The sequence below is a fragment of the Equus przewalskii genome, chromosome 6 (assembly GCF_037783145.1).
Source record: "Equus przewalskii isolate Varuska chromosome 6, EquPr2, whole genome shotgun sequence".
In the NCBI taxonomy this organism is placed as follows: Eukaryota; Metazoa; Chordata; class Mammalia; order Perissodactyla; family Equidae; genus Equus; species Equus przewalskii.
In genome coordinates this window covers 45916123-45931603 of record NC_091836.1, presented here as the reverse complement: position 1 = coordinate 45931603, position 15481 = coordinate 45916123, and the positions used below count along the sequence as shown (strand labels likewise).

General features: G+C 52.6%; 1 protein-coding gene across 5 annotated transcripts in view; it reads right to left on the bottom strand.

Moving 5' to 3' along the window:
• The window catches only part of CACNA1A (calcium voltage-gated channel subunit alpha1 A), a 203173-nt gene that overhangs the window by 92553 nt on the left and 95139 nt on the right, over positions 1-15481 (bottom strand). For all 5 annotated transcript variants that reach the window (XR_011541440.1, XM_070625311.1, XM_070625313.1 and 2 more), the window contains exons 7-10: positions 12143-12246; positions 10884-10999; positions 9775-9831; positions 8834-8923 (exon numbers count right to left, since the gene is read on the bottom strand). Coding sequence is in view for 4 of the 5 variants with exons in the window: in XM_070625311.1 (XP_070481412.1) it covers positions 8834-8923; positions 9775-9831; positions 10884-10999; positions 12143-12246 (367 nt within the window). In the remaining variant the exon portion in view is untranslated. The remainder of the gene's footprint in view (positions 1-8833; positions 8924-9774; positions 9832-10883; positions 11000-12142; positions 12247-15481) is intronic.

Below are 15481 nucleotides of genomic sequence, written 5' to 3'. Positions count from 1 at the left end.
CTGGAGGCGCGGCGGCCGGGAAGGGGGCAGGGAGGGCAGGTCGGGGTGCACCCGTGAAGGTGGATTCCCACATGAGCTGCCGGGTCGGGTGTGGGTGAGAGAGAGGGAGGGGCCCAGGGTTTCGGCCGGAGCCCCTGGGGGGACCGAGCTGCCCCTCAGGGAGGGGCCGGGTCTGGGAGGAGCAGCTCAGCTGTGGACGGATAGATGGCCTTTCACGGCCAGGGCCTTTCCCAACCCCGTCCCTGCCCAGACCCACAGGCACCCACGGCGCTCGGCCCAGAGGAAGAGCCTCTCGAAGGTCTCAGGGGCTGCGTAGATGCTCCACAGGGGGAGAGCAGCCGCCGTGGGCAGGGGCGCCATGAGCCCCTCGTGCTGGAGCCGCACTGAAAGGCAGGCGCCATCACCACCCAGCACGTGACCCGGAGCAGGTGACCCAGGGCAAATCATCAAGACTCTGTCCCTCCCTCTGTCAACCGAGGACAGCCACACTCCCCCCTTAGAGGGCCGCCGGGGGGAATCAGTGAGTTAATTCACCATGTGATGCTGGCACACGATGATTGTTGGCCGTAAAAATCTCCTCCTGCAATCCCAACCCCAAGGGCAGCGAGCAAGACCCAGTGGACGTGCCAGCTCATCGAGGACGCCTTCCCTGAGCGCCGGGCCTGGAGACGTGGCCCCAATGGGCGCACCACGCATCGGGGAGGGGATGTTAACTGAAGACCTACTGTGTGCTAGCTGCGTCCTGCCGCCTCTACTGACTGTGTTTCATACTTACTTTGACCCACACTCCTCCTTTCTTTCTTTTTTAAATTGAGTTCATAATAGTTTATGTCAATGTGAGATTTCAGTTGTACATTATTTCTTGACTGTCACCATGTAAGTGCTCCCCTTCACCCCCAGAGCCCCACCCCACCCCCCTTCCCCTGGTAACCACTGAACTGTCGTCTTTGTCCATGTGTTTGTTTATATTCCACATATGAGTGAAATCATCTGCTGTTTGTCTTTCTCAGTCTGGCTTATTTTGCTTAGCATAATTCCCTCCAGGTCCATCCATGTTGTTGCAAATGGGATGAATTTGTCTTTTTTATGGCTGAGTAGTATTCCATTGTATATATACCACATCTTCTTTATTCAATCATCAGTCGATGGGCACTGGGTTGCTTCCACGTCTTGGCTGTTGTGAAAAGTGCTGCAATGAACATAGGGGTGCATGGGACTTTGGATTGTTGATTTCAATTGTTTGGGTAGATACCCAGTAGTGGGATAGCTGGGTCATATGGTATTTCTATTTTTATTTTTTTGAGGAATCTCCATACTGTTTTCCATGGTGGCTGCACCAGTTTGCATTCCCACCAGCAGTGTATGAGGGTTCCCTTCTCTCCACACCCTCTCCAACATTTATTTTTAGCCTTAGTAATTATAGCCATTTGAACAGGCATGTGGTGGTATCCTAGTGTAGTTTTGATTTGCATTTCCCTGATGATTAGCAATGTTGAGCATCTTTTCATGTGCCTGTTGGCCATCTGTGTATCTTCCTTGGAAAAATGTCTGTTCATCTCCTCTGCCCATTTTTTGATCGGGTTGTCTGGTTTTTTGTTGTTGAGTTGTGTGTGTTCTTTATATACGTTGGATGTCAACCCCTTGTCTGATAAATGATTTGCAAATATTTTCTCCCAGTAGGTGGGTTGTCTTTCCATTTTGTTCACGGTTTCCTTTGCTGTGCAAAAGCTTTTTAGTGTGACATAATCCCATTTGTTAACTTTTCCTTTGGCTTTCCTTACCCAAGTAGACATGGTATTCAAAAAGATGTGGCTAAGACCAACATCACAGAGTGTACTGCCTATATTTTCTTCTAGGATTTTTATAGTTTCAGTTCTTACATTCAAATCTTTAATCCATTTTGAGTTAATTTTTGTGTGTGGTACAAGATACTGGTCTACTTTCGCTCTTTTGCATGTGGCTGTCCAGATTTCCCAACGCATTTATAGAAGAGACTATCTTTTCTCCATTGTATGTTCTTGGCTCCTTTGTCGAAGATTAGCTGTCCATAGATGTGTGGTTTTATTTCTGGGCTTTCAATTCTGTTCCATTGATCTGTGCACCTATTTTTGTACCAGTACCATGCTGTTTTGATTACTGTAGCTTTGTAGTATGTTTTGAAGTCAGGGATTGTGATGCCTCCCGTTTTGTTCTTTTCTCTCGGGATTGCTTTAGCAATTTGGGGTCTTTTGTTCTCCCATAAAAACTTCTGGACTCTTTGTTCTATTTCTGTGAAGAATGTCATTGGGAGTCTGATTGGGATGGCGTTGAATCTGTAGGTTGCTTTGGGTAGTACAGACATTTTAACTATGTTTATTCTTCAGACCCATAAACATGGAATATCTTTCCATTTCTTTGTGTTTTCTTCAATTTCTTTCAACTATGTTTTGTAGTTTTCAGTGTACAGATCTTTCACCTCTTTGGTTACGTTTATTCCTGGATATTTTATTCTTTTTGTTGAGATTGTCTAAAGGATTACATTCTTGACTTCTCTTTCTGCTAGTTCATTATTAATGTATAGAAATGCTACTGAGTTTTGTAAGCTGATTTTGTACCCTGCAACTTTATGTAGTTGTTGATTATTTTTAATAGTTTTCTGATGGATTCTTTGGGGTTTTCTATATATAAAATCTTGTCATCTGCAAATAGCAAGAGTTTCACTTCTTCCCTCCCTATTTGGACCCTTTTATTCCTTTCTCTTGCCTAATTGCTCTGACCAAAACCTCCAGTACTATGTTGGATAAGAGTGGTGATAGAGGGCATCCTTGTCTCGTTCCTGTTCTCAGAGGGATGGCGCTCAGTTTTTCCCCATTGAGTATGATTTGGCTGTGGGTTTGTTATCTATGGCCTTTATCATGTTGAGGCACTTTCCTTTGATACTTGTTTTATTGAGAGTTTTTATGATAAACGGATGTTGGATCTTGTCAAATGCCTTCTCTGCATCTATTGAGATGATCATGTGGTTTTTATTCCTCAGTTTGTTGATGTGGTGTATCACGTTGATTGATTTGCGGATGTTGAACCATCCCTGTGTCCCTGGTATGAATCCCACTTGATCGTGGTGTACGAGTCTTTTAATATATTGCTGTATTCAGTTTGCCAATATTTTGTTGAGGATTTTTGCATGTAAGGTCATCATTGATATTGGTCTGTAGTTTTCCTTTGTGTTGTCCTTGTCTGGTTTTGGTACAGGGTGATGTTGGCCTCATAGAATGTGTTAGGAAGCGTTCCATCTTCTTCAATTTTTTGGAATAGTTTGAGAAGGATAGGTATTAAATCTTCTTTGGATGTTTGGTAGAATTCACCAGGGAAACCATCTGCTCCTGGACTTTTGTTTTTTTGGAGGTTTTTAATTCCTGTTTCCATCTCTGTACTTGTGATTGGTCTGTTCAGATTCTCTATTTCTTCTTGATTTAGTTTTTGGAGGGTGTATGAGTCTAGAAATTCATCCATTTCTTCTAGGTTATCGAATTTGTGGGCGTATAGTTTTTCATAGTATTCTCTTATAATCCTTTATATTTCTGCAGTATCTGTTGTAATTTCTCCTTTCATTTGTAATTTTATTTATTTGAGCCTTCTCTCTTTTTTTCTTGCAGAGTCTGGCTAAGGGTTTGTCAATTTTGTTTATCTTCTCAAAGAATCAGCTCTTAGTTTCATTAATCCTTTCTACTGTTTTTTTAGTCTCTATTTCATTTATTTCTGCTCTGATTTTTATCACTTCTCTCCTTCTGCTGACTTTGGGCTTTGTCTATTTTTCTTCTAGCTCTGTTAGTTGCATTTTAAGATTACTTATTTGAGATTTTTCTTGCTTGTTGAGGTGGGCCTGCATTGCTATGCATTTCCTTCTTATGACTGCTTTTGCTGCATCCCATAAGAGTTGCTATGTTGTATTTTCATTTTCATTTGTCTCCAGGTATTTTTTAATTTCCCCTTTGATTTCTTCAATGATCCAATGGTTGTTCAATAGCATGTTGTTTAGTCTCCGCATATTTCTGACTTTCCCAGTTTTTTTCTTGTGGTTGATTTCTAGCTTCATAGAATTGTGGTCAGAAAAGATGGTTGGGATGATTTCAATTTTCTTAAGTTTATTGAGGCTTGCCTTGTTTCCCAACATATGGTCTATCTTTGAGAATGGTCCATGTGTGCTCGAGAAGAATGCGTATTCTGTTGTTTTCAGATGGAATGCTCTCTCTCTATCTATTAAGTCCATCTGGTCAAGAGTTTCATTTAAATCTCCTATTTCCTTGTTGACATTTTGTCTGGATGATCTATCCATTGATGTAAGTGGGGTGTTAAGGTCCCCTAATATTATTGTGTTGCTGTTAATTTCTCCCTTTAGGTCTGTTAATAGTGGCTTTATGTACTTTGGTGCTCCTGTGTTAGGTGCATAGATATTAATACGTGTTATGTCCTCGTGGTGGAGTGTCCCTTTCATCATTACACACTGCCCCTCTCTGTCTCCCTTGTCTTTTTTAACTTGAAGTCTACTTTGTCTGATAAAAATATGGCAACACCTGCTTTCTTTTGTTGGCCATGAGGTTGGCACACTCCCCTTTTCCACCCATTCTTGTCGCTGCTTCTTCTCTGTGGTCTGGAATTGTAATTGAAGGCAATCCTTAGATTTTTAAAATAATTTTAATAACCTATTTTATGAAACCTGTTCTATCACAGATGTTACCATTTCAACATGGGATCTAAACAGAGATACTTTAAAGAGAGACTTCACACTCTTATTTTTGGTACTAAGTGTTCCAAATCTGATGTGTTAATATGATGCACATCTCAGTTCAGACCAGCGACATTCAAAGGGTCAAGAGCCAGAGGCGGCCAGCACTAGTCTGGAATGTTCCGTGGTGATGACAGCAGTGTGTCACCACCAAGGCTCAACTGGGGGATTTTTGGCAATTTATATGCCCTCAAAATTGTCTATAAACTGAACTAGGTGCTGCCCAGGCTGTGGGTTGAACTGTGTCCCTGAAGGAGAGGTGTGAAGTCCTGACGCCTGGTCCCCGGGAATGAGGCCTCATTGGAAGCAGCGTCTCTGCAGCTGCCGGCCGGTTGAGAGGAGGTCAGACTGGAGTAGAGTGGGCCCTGAACCCAAGGCCTGTGTCCTTATAAGAGGAGCAGAGACACGGGGAGGAGACGGCGCGACGACCGGGGCAGAGACTGGAGTGACAGCGGGAGACGCCACCACCCACGGAAGCAAGGGCAAAGCAGGGGACGGCCGCTGCCCGCAGCCTTCGGAGGCCGCCCGGCCCGCCGACACTTGATTGCGTTTGAACCTCTGGTCTCCAGGAGGAGGAGAGGACGAGCTTCTGCTGTGCTGAGCCATCTGCTTGTGGTCCTCTGTTAGGGCAGCCCCAGCGAAACCACGGGGACTTTACCTACAAAGTCTCCTCGATGGAACCCGATTTTCCTAAAGAAATGCTGTTGTGATGGCGGTTTCCATTCATAGCTCAACTTTTCCTACAAATGCCTCAAACGCCATATTTCATCAGCTGTGAATGAAACCGCTTTATACCATGTTTATTGACGGCTTTGACAGCAGGGTGGAGTCACCAATGTACGCTATCCTCACGGCTCCTGCCTTCCTTTGAAACACGTGATTATTGCTTTTACAGAAATAAGTGATGGCAAAGACGACGCCTCATCAGAGCCCTGGAGTTCCAGGCCTCCTTCGTGGTGGGCTCTTCTCGTGCGACTTCGAGCTACCGGGCCAAGGAGCTGGGAGGTGGCGGGTGGGCCTGTGGCAACCCTGGCCTGGGGAGAAGCAGCCCCCAGCCTGCGTTTGGACGTGTCCAGAAAGCGGAACGGCACCTGCTTCTTTCTGAGGGGCCACCGGACGCGGCCGGCTGTCCCTCAGCCCCACAGCGTCTGCCTGCAGCTTCCGTCCTCCCTTGTCACACACTCATCGAACGCCGGCTGGAACCCGGGGTCTCCATGGCGCCACTCTTCTCCTTCATCCGCAGTTAAGGGTGGGCGCTCCCGCAGACGGACTCTCCGTGAGCATCTCTCATGGCTTCCCTGTTACGGGCTCAACTGTGTCCCCTTAAAATTCACACATTGACGCCCCAGCCCCCAGGACCTCAGAATGTGACTGTATCAGGGCCTCTAAAGAGGGAATTAAGTTAAAACGAGGTTGGGAGGGCGGGCCCTGATGCAATATGACTGGAGTCCTTATAAGAAGAGACGAGGACACAAGACTTTGGTTTTCCACCAAACACATTCCTCTCTGCCCAGCACGGCCGGTAGAGGCCTCATCATCAGTCTTTGCTGCTTTTCAGTGACTTGCAACTTATCTACTGACTTTCCTGATTTCAAAAGTAATGCCTTTTACTAATTCATACATGCCAGAAAAATATCCTGTAAAAGTGGAAAATTCCCCGTAATCCTCCAATTTCCACATCTCTGTGTACCTCGTCCACATCTTAACATTGTTTTCAAAATGGGATCATGCATTTTACACCATGTTGTACAACTTGCTTTTTCACTGAAAAACATGTATTTCAAACATCTTTCCATGCCAGTAGCAACTCCATTCTTTTTCCTGGCTACATAATATTACCCAATGAGTAAATACTATAATTTCTTTAACTATCTCCCTACTTTTGGGCACGTGGGTTGTTTCTGGCTTTTACTTTTTTGAACACCAGAAACAATGCTGTGGAGAGAGGCTGGGACACAGATCTTTTGTACACACGAAGAAAAGCTTTTGAAATGGAAATGCTAAGTCAAAGAATACAGACATCTATAATTAAATAACGCCAAACCGCACACCAGAAACCCTGCAAATTGCACTCCTGCCAGCAGCTACAACAAGGCCCAATTTCCACACGTCCTTGTCAACACTGGGTATTATCACTTTCCCACCTTTTCTAGAATGATCAATGGGAAATACTATCTCCTTGTTAATTAAGAGCAGGTGCCCAGCGTTATCCATTGAGGAGATCCTGACTTGGGTACCCCAATTGTTTTCAGTGCCTTGCATTGAATAAATGTGGTATGAATAAGGAATGTTTGCCTATCAGGGGGCCGGCCCAGGGGCGTAGCGGTTAAGTTCACGCACTCTGCTTTGGCGGCCCAGGGTTTGTGAGTTCAGATCCCGGGTGCGGACCTACACACTGCTCATCAAGCCATGCTGGGGAGGCGACCCACATACAAAACAGAGGAAGATGGGCACAGATGTTAGTTCAACAACAATCTTCCTCACACACACACAAAAATAAATAAAAAATGTTTGCCTATCAAAATATAACAAAATAGATTTTTAAAAATGGAAGCAACCTAGCTGGGGAGATACTTGGGGGGGGACATAACTGATCAAACGCACGGAGCATTGATGGGGAGCTGCAATTCTCCAACTCGTTGGAAGGAGAGACACAGATGTGTCCACAGGTGGAAACAGGACTAGTTCATCATTACGAGGAAAAGAGTGTTTGGGCTGGAAATTAAAAATGCCAATTAAAACAAGCTTTAAGGTATCATTAAAAATCGACTAACCGGGAAAGGAATTAAATGGGTCACACGGGATGGCCGGGCCGGGAATCCGTGAACGAGTGCTTGCTCGGCAGGTCTATAAATGGGTTCCATGGTTCTGAAACTCAGAATGGCTCCGTGAAGAATGAGTTGAAAAGCTGCTAATATCTTTGATCCTATAATTATCCCCAAGGAAATACGCCCCAAGGGTGGGGGAGTAATTGTGCATAAATGTGCACAGCGGTGCTCCTCGTCGGGGCAAAAACTGCAAACAACTCAAAGGCCAGGAAACAGAACCGCGGTGACGGAGACGGCCGTGGCGCCACCCTTGTGGGGCCGGGACCACAGCGGAAACTGTGTTATGAACGAGGCTGAGTGACAAGAGCAGAGTGTGAAGCAGTCGGTGCCCGTGGATTAGAAACACGCTCTTCTGTCTGTGTCTATGTGTGTGTCACACGTGCGTATGTCTACATGTGTCCTCGCCCTCCTTCCCCAGCGCCCTCTGCTCCTCTCTGCTCCACGCACACAGGCCCCGTCCGCCCACATGCCCGCTCCCCTCCGAGTCTCGTTATTTCCTCTGCCCGGATGCTCTCCCACCTCCTCTTTCATTTTTGGGATTTTTTTAAATCCATTGCAAAAAATAATATATTCTCCCTGGAGAGGGTCCAAAGCAACACAATGACAATCAAGGGGCGTGAGAAGGAAGGGGCAGTGTCCCCCCGACCCCAAACTCTGCCCTTTGAATGACCAACTGCGACAGTCTGAGCACAGCCTTCTGCAGGGTCCTCTCTGCTGTCGCCGCCATGGTGAACTCCTACCCATCTGTCAGCGCTCAACTCTACTGTCACCTCCTCCCAGAAGCCTTCCGTGACCACACCCTACTCTTCCAGAGCCACCCAAGCCCGGGGCTTCTCCTCTGTCCGGCCAGCATCATCACGGGTTCACCTGTGTGATTCCCTGTTTAACCCTCATTTCCTGCGCTGGGACCGCAGGTGGGTGGAGATTTAGTCTCTGTCTTGGTCACAGTTGGGCCTCTAATAAGAGCAGCCTCAAGGAGCGCTACTGAGTAATAACATTGCTCACGAACAAGGCTGGGCAGCATTACGGAGCGCATTGTCTGCCAGGCGCTGCTCTAAAGGCTCAGTGGGGGCTGCTGAGCTGGACCCCCGCGGGGACGCTGGAGGACGGGCGTCCCGGTCATCCCCACCATCGCATCACCTGCCCCGGGACGCGCGGGCGGTAGGGGCCGTCAGACCCAATCCAGGCAGTGCGGCGCCGCCCCTCGTCGCGGCCGAGCGCCCGCAGCCACAGGACTCACCCACAGAGGCAATGTCGGCCAGCTGGTCCTCCGCCTCCTCGGGGTGGAGCAGGTCCGTCTTGCTCTTCTTGATGGTGGCCCTCCGCAGAGCTCCAACAAGGGAAACATGGCAGGAGAGAGAGACGTCACCCTCTCCGCCACCGCCGGGCCCTCTGCGCGCGCGTCCTGGGCCCGTGCCCTGCCCACCTCCCTGAGTGTCGCTGGCTCAGCCCTGGTGGCCGTGGGTTCGAGGGGACGGAGCAGCAGCCCCCTTGACAGACGCGAGAGCCGGGCTTGGGGAGGCCACCTGACCGCCCGGGGCCACGCCAGGGGGGCTCCCTGGCCTGACTCCGTCAGGGCGCTCAGCCGCTCTCCCTCCGGGCCGCGACCCCGAGTGGATTGGCCGCCGACCTCCGCGCGCCTGCCCCCCAGGGGGCAGGCACCGCCCGCCCAAGCGCTCGGACTGTGGGTGCAGTGACCGGCCGCCCGTGGGGAGCCCCAAGACCGGAGCCCTGCCTCGCGCCCCTGGGAGGCTGGTCCCTCCACACCCTCCTCCTGCCTGTGTCAAGTCACTGCTCTGTGCCGCCAAAGCATGTGACACGTGTCCCTCATGGCAAGCTGGCTTCTGGGTGGGATTACGATGGTTTATTGCATTAATTTAGGGAATATGAGCAGCGCTGAGCGCCGGGCGCCATGCTGGGTGCGCTCTCTGCGAGAATTACGGTAACCCTCAGAAACCAGCAGCGAGGGAGGGGCACGCCCACTGCACAGGCAGGGAAACTGAGGCAGGGGGGCCAGCAGAGCCGAGGCATGAGGAGGCCCCACTCCTCCCAATGCCCTGATCTTCCTGAGCCAGACCCGCCTTGTGCTGGTCCCGGCATCACCCGGGCCCTGCGTCCCGGTCCCCTGGGGGCCCCTGTGTCCGCTTCCGCCCCACCCCCGGCCCGGGGCAGCGCAGTTACCATCAAAAGGCAGCCTCTGCTCCACGTCGGTCTCATCCTCGGCGAGGATCACCTCTTCTGAGGGGGGAGAGCACAGAGTTACGCGGCGGAGCCTGGGGGGCTCTCCAGACCCTTGGGCCGGACGGGGCCCTTGGACCGGAAAGAGTATGGGTCCACCCGGTCAGCTCCGCCAGCCTTACTGAAGGTGATGCTCATGAGCCAGAAATGAGCTGCTCAGCTCCTTCTGACCCCCAGCCCCACCTCCGCAGCAGGAGAAATGGCCAACACATCTCCACCTCCCTCAAACGACCAGCAGCATCCTTCCCAGAGCTGGGAAGACCAGGCGGCCCTGGCCCTGGCCCTCCCCGCCCCCATGCACTGCTCTGGCCACAGGGCCTCCTTGCTATGACTCAACTCTGCTCCTACCGCAGGGCCTTTGCACTTGCTGTCACTCTGCCTGGAACGCCCCTCCCCCAGACATCCATTCTTGCTTCACTTCCTTCAGGTCTCTGCTCGGATGTCAGCTCCTCAGAGAGACCCCCTCCGATCACCCGCCTCCTCCCACCATTTTGTGCCTCCCACTCTGCTCTGTTTGTCTTCTCAGGGTTTGGCAGCACCCAATGTGGTATGTATGTGTTTATTTGTCTCCCTCACCAGAGCGTCAGAGCCCTGAGGGCAGGCAGTCAGCCCGTCTTGTCCACTGTCATATCCTCGGTGCCAAGAACAGTGCCCAGCACACAGTAGGTGCCATGAGCATTTGTTGAATGGCTGAACAAATACAGGTGCCTACTGTGCGTCAGGCCCTGCTCTTCCGGAGTGACTTAGCTTGGATGATCTTAGTGAATCCTCAAACAGCCCTATCGGGGGGGGGTATTATCATTATCTCTGTTAGCAGCCAGGGAAACTGAGGCACAGGGAGGTGATGTGGCAGAGCTGGGGTGTAACCAGAGGCTGCATCTCGGCTCCATCCCGCGAGTGTTACTATCACCCTCCGCGTTCTTGCTAAAAATCGGGTCCTCCTTCTCCCCCATCGCGGGCTCCCTGGCCCATCCTCACCCCGTGCGCCGGCCTCGCAGGGCCCCGCGGCCTCCCGGGATTTCCGCTGCCGGCCCCAGGACGCAGGGCCTCACCTGCTTTTGAGATCCACTCCATATAGCCGTTGAGCTCCCGCTCGATCTGCTGCTGGCGCCTCAGCTTCAGGAAGGCCCGCCGGTTCTCCACCCGTTCGCGCTCCTTGGCGAACTCCCTGCACGGGCGCGAAAAAATCCGGGTCTGCCGGCTGGGGAAACTCCAGTGAGTGTGCGTGTGCGTCTGGGGTTCAGAAGTTTCCGGGGGGCGGTGGGTTTCAACAGGAGGAATCAGGGCTCCCAGGAGGAGAGAAGAACATCACCACATCGAATCACCCTGTAAATATCTTACAATTTTGTGTGTCAATGACGCCTCAAGAAAACTGAAAAAAAGGAGGACATCATAGGGGTGGGCATGTCTGCCAGTGTCCGCAATTTCCAACAACTGCGCCCAGCGAGAGAAAAAAGGCAAAACCATGACCCGGGCTATGCCAGCTGCCGTGGCTGCACATGCCGTTCTCATCCTCTGTACTCCCGGCTGGAGAGTATTTTCACCTGCTTTCAAGTTAGGCCAATGAGACAGAAGCTAAAAATGTCTGCAACAGCCTCTCTTGCTTGATATGGGCTCCACCAACCCCTTCCTGCTTCCCTTCTGCCTCTTCTTGTTTAGAACATGGGATGGCCGTCTTGTGAGCATGAGGCAGCCATCTTGAGACCATGAGGCATCTATGAGATCGAAAGCCTCTGGGAAGGATATCAGGGCACAAAGCTAGAAGGAACTCGGGTCCCTGATGGCACCATGGAGCCACCATACCAATTCCCAGATTTCTTGTGGTGAGAAAAATAAAATCCATTTATGATTAAGCCAAAAAGAACAATGTTGGGGGTTGAGAACAATGTGTGTCACGAAAATGCATGTTTGATTATATGCTATGATTTTATCTCTGGAAAATAGGGGAGAGAGAAGCTCAAGCTATTGCTTTTTAAAATGTGAGTTAACAGAAAGTAAAGCCCTATAGAATTTTCCTGTGGGCCGCACTGGAAGGATGCGCCCCTTCCCCTGGGTGCAGGCAGCTCAGTGCCAGGGGCACAGCTCAGTCAGTCGAGGCCGGACTGAATTTCAGCTCCCACGAGCCCCTTCACTGGATGCCCCAGCAGTGCGCAACCTGTGCACCGAGACATGGCTTGCTAATACCTGTCTGGTAACCCAAAGCACGGGTGGAGGCCTGTTCTCTGCGTGGAGAATGAAGACAAGCCTTCGCTGGCCTCTTCCTGGGAGGACGCTGGTGAGGGGGACGGGGACGGGGACAGCGGAGACTTACCCTGACAGCACGCCCAGCACGAGGTTCAGCATAAAAAAGGAGCCGATGATGATGAGGGGGATGAAGTACAACCAGTTCCAAGTGTTCCCTGAGGCGTCGTTGCTCTGCGGGCGGGAGGAGAGCAGGTGAGGGCAGGTGGGAGCTCTGGCCCCCTCTGGGCTCTCTCCTCCAGTGTCCTTGACTTGTGGGGCCCTGGAGCTCTGGCAGCCCAGAGAGGGAGGCAGAGGGCACAGGGTCAACCGGGGGGGACCCCAGCGGCACCGTCAGAGGGGCAAGGCCTCCAGCCATGTGGTCCTCAGAGCACCGGAACCAGCAGAAACCTCAGGAGGAGCCGCCAGGAGGAAGGGGAGAAAAGGCCCTGAGATGCAGAATGACCCTGGGCCCCCCTCCCCGACACGGCCGTGACGGCTAAGGAGGAGGAGGGCACGGGGGCGCAGAGCAGCCGGGGGGCCGGGGCCCTTCCCCACCGTCTGCCTCCTCCGGTCCCCACAGCCTCACTGTCAATCCCAGAGGCGCCCAGATCCATGTTCAAGGGGGCAGAAAAGTCTAAAAATGGAACCCTTTTCTCTGATACGGAGAACAGAGCACGGCGGCCAGAAGGCGGTTAAGAGGAGGGGAAGGAAACCAAGGGCAGAGAGAGAAATAAAACCAGGCGGGCAGAGAGCCTACTGTGTGCCGGGCAGACTCTAAGCGCGTGACCTGCATCGGCTCCTTCACTCATTTCATCCTCACGACATCCCTCTGTACCATCACGCCCTTTACAGTTGGGGAAACCGAGGCCCAGAAAGACAGACTCGCCAGCCCAAGGTCACAGAGCCGAGCATCGGTGGACACAGGTTTTGGACCCCGTGGGGGTGGCCCCGGGGCTGCCGCGACGAAGGACCATGGGCGGGTGTCTACGGAACAGCCGCTGAGCGTCTCGCCATTCTGGAGGCCAGAAGCCCACGCTCGAGGGGTGGCAGGGCCGGCTCCCCGGGGCTGGGCGGGGGTCTGCCCACACGCCCTCGGCTGACAATCTCTGGTGGCTTCTTGGCGTGTAGACGCGTCACCCCAGTGTCCCCCTTCGTTGTCACACGACGTCCTCTCTGTGTGTGTCTCTCTCTGTGTCCGCATTTCCCCTTTTATAAGGACACCAGTCATGTGGGATCAGGGCCCCCCTGACGACCTCATCTTAACTCCTTCTGCCGTGACTCGGTTTCCAAATAAGGCCATGTCCTCAGGGACGGGGGTTAGGACATCCACACGGCAATTTTTAGTGGGACGCCATTCAACCCGTAACTCACAGTGCCACCACTTTACAAAGCGGGTGGTGATCTCTGTTGCTCGTGTAGCTGCCCCCCGACTGGAGGAGCCCACCCCCCGGGGTCGCTCCCCACAGACTGTGAGCCCACTCGCGCCACGGGCCACGTTCACGCAGCGGCCTTCACGACCCCCCGCCGGGGACCAGCTGGGTCCTGAGCCATGGAAGGACGATGAGTTGGGGGGAGGCTGTGCCGCCAACAGCTGCCGGTCGCCCTGCGAGCCTCGCAGAGTTAGCGCCAAGCGGAGGAGGCCAGACGGAAAAGAGCATGTCCGGAAGCTTCCTTTCATGCAAAACACAGAGACAGGCGGACGAGCCGCTGACGCCTGAGGTCCGGACGGGGCACCTTCGGGGAGGTGGGACCGGGGGCACACGGGGACACTGGGGCCGAGACGGCTGTTTCCAGGTCTGCGTGAGCTCTGTTGTGACAATTCACCCAGCGCCTCGCTTCTCTGTGGGGTTTTCTGTCTGTTTACTTTACCTCCATAAAAAAGTTGCTTTTTTAAAAAAAAAAAAAAATGTCAACTTTATCTTAAAAAAGGAAGGGAATTCTGACACCTGCTACAACACGGATGAAGCTGGGGGACGTGACGCCGAGTGAGACAAGCCGGTCAGAGAAGGACACACACTGGTGGCTCCAGCGACATGAGGTCCCTGGGGGACTCAGACGTGGGGACAGGCCGAGGACGGTGGGACCAGGGTGGCAGGTGGGGGTGGTCCGCATTCACGGTGACAGAGTCCAGCGTGGGAAGAGGAGAGGGTTCTGGAGACAGAGGGTGGTGATGGCTGCACGACAGCGTGAGCCGACGGAATGCCACCGAGCTGGACACTTAAAAATGGTTAAGATGCTGGATTTTATGTCAGGTGTATTTTACTGCAACAAAAAAAGTTGAAAATAAAACCAAAACAAGCCAACTTTCACCACGGACACATTCATCCAGGGACAACGACGGTGCCGCCCCCCAGCCCACGTCCTTGTGCTAACGAGCCCCCCAATGGCAGTGAGTGCTCCGCTCCTGGAAGGTTCTGGAAAAGAGAGTGGCATCAGCAGGACAGGGCTGGACAGGAGGCCGCGCTGGCTCTCTGCTGCTCTGACGCTGTGGCAGCGCTCGGGCTCTCGTCCCCATTTCCTGGGGCTAAATATAGCCCGGGGGGAGGAGGCTGGCAACACGACTCGAGAAAGGGCTGGGCCGCAGCGGAAAGAGGCTCGGGTTGGGGACAGGACTGATGGGAGATGGCTGAGGTCTCTCCTCCCCCTCAGACTTGCCCACACCCCAGTGCCCCAATGGGCTCAGCGCACCCGGGCCCGTGACACACTGTCCGCATAATCACACACACGGCGCCGGGCATGCAGCCACCTGAGCCCGGTGAACCCTCTCATGACCCCAAGAGGCAGCAGGCAGGCCTTCCGGTCCTCCTGGATGGAAACCGAGGCACGGGGAGGCAAAGTCCCACGCCCCAGGTCCCAGTTGTGGGTTGCATTGGGTCCCCCAAAAAAGATGTGTTGAAATCCTAACCCCAGGACCCTTGAATGTGACCTTACTTGGAACTAGGGTCTTTGCAGCTGCCATCAAGTTAGGACGAGGTCACGAGGGTGGGCCCTGATGCAGTATGCTGGTGTCCTTCTAAGAAGCAGAAAACGCCAGGTGAAGGCAGGTACGCACAGGGGAGAGGATGGCCACGTGATGACCAAGGCAGACAATGGGGGGCGCAGCTGCAAGCCAAGGAATGCCCAGGGTCGACAGCCACCCCCAGACGCCAGGAGGAGTCCAGGAGGGGTCTACCCAGGGTCTCAGGGAGCATGGCCCTGCCGACACCTGATCTCAGACGTGTGGCCTCCAGACCGGGAGAGGACGAGCCCTGTGGTTTGAAGTCACTGGTTGTGGCCCATTGCACAGAAAACGAGTGCAGTCACCGAGCTGCCAGAGGGCAGAGGTGCCCCCTCACCGCCTCCTTGTCCCCATCTCCTCTGTCCTCCTCCCTGGATCAGTCTGCTCCAGCCTTGTGGCCTCCTTGAAGCTCCTCCAATGCACCAAGTA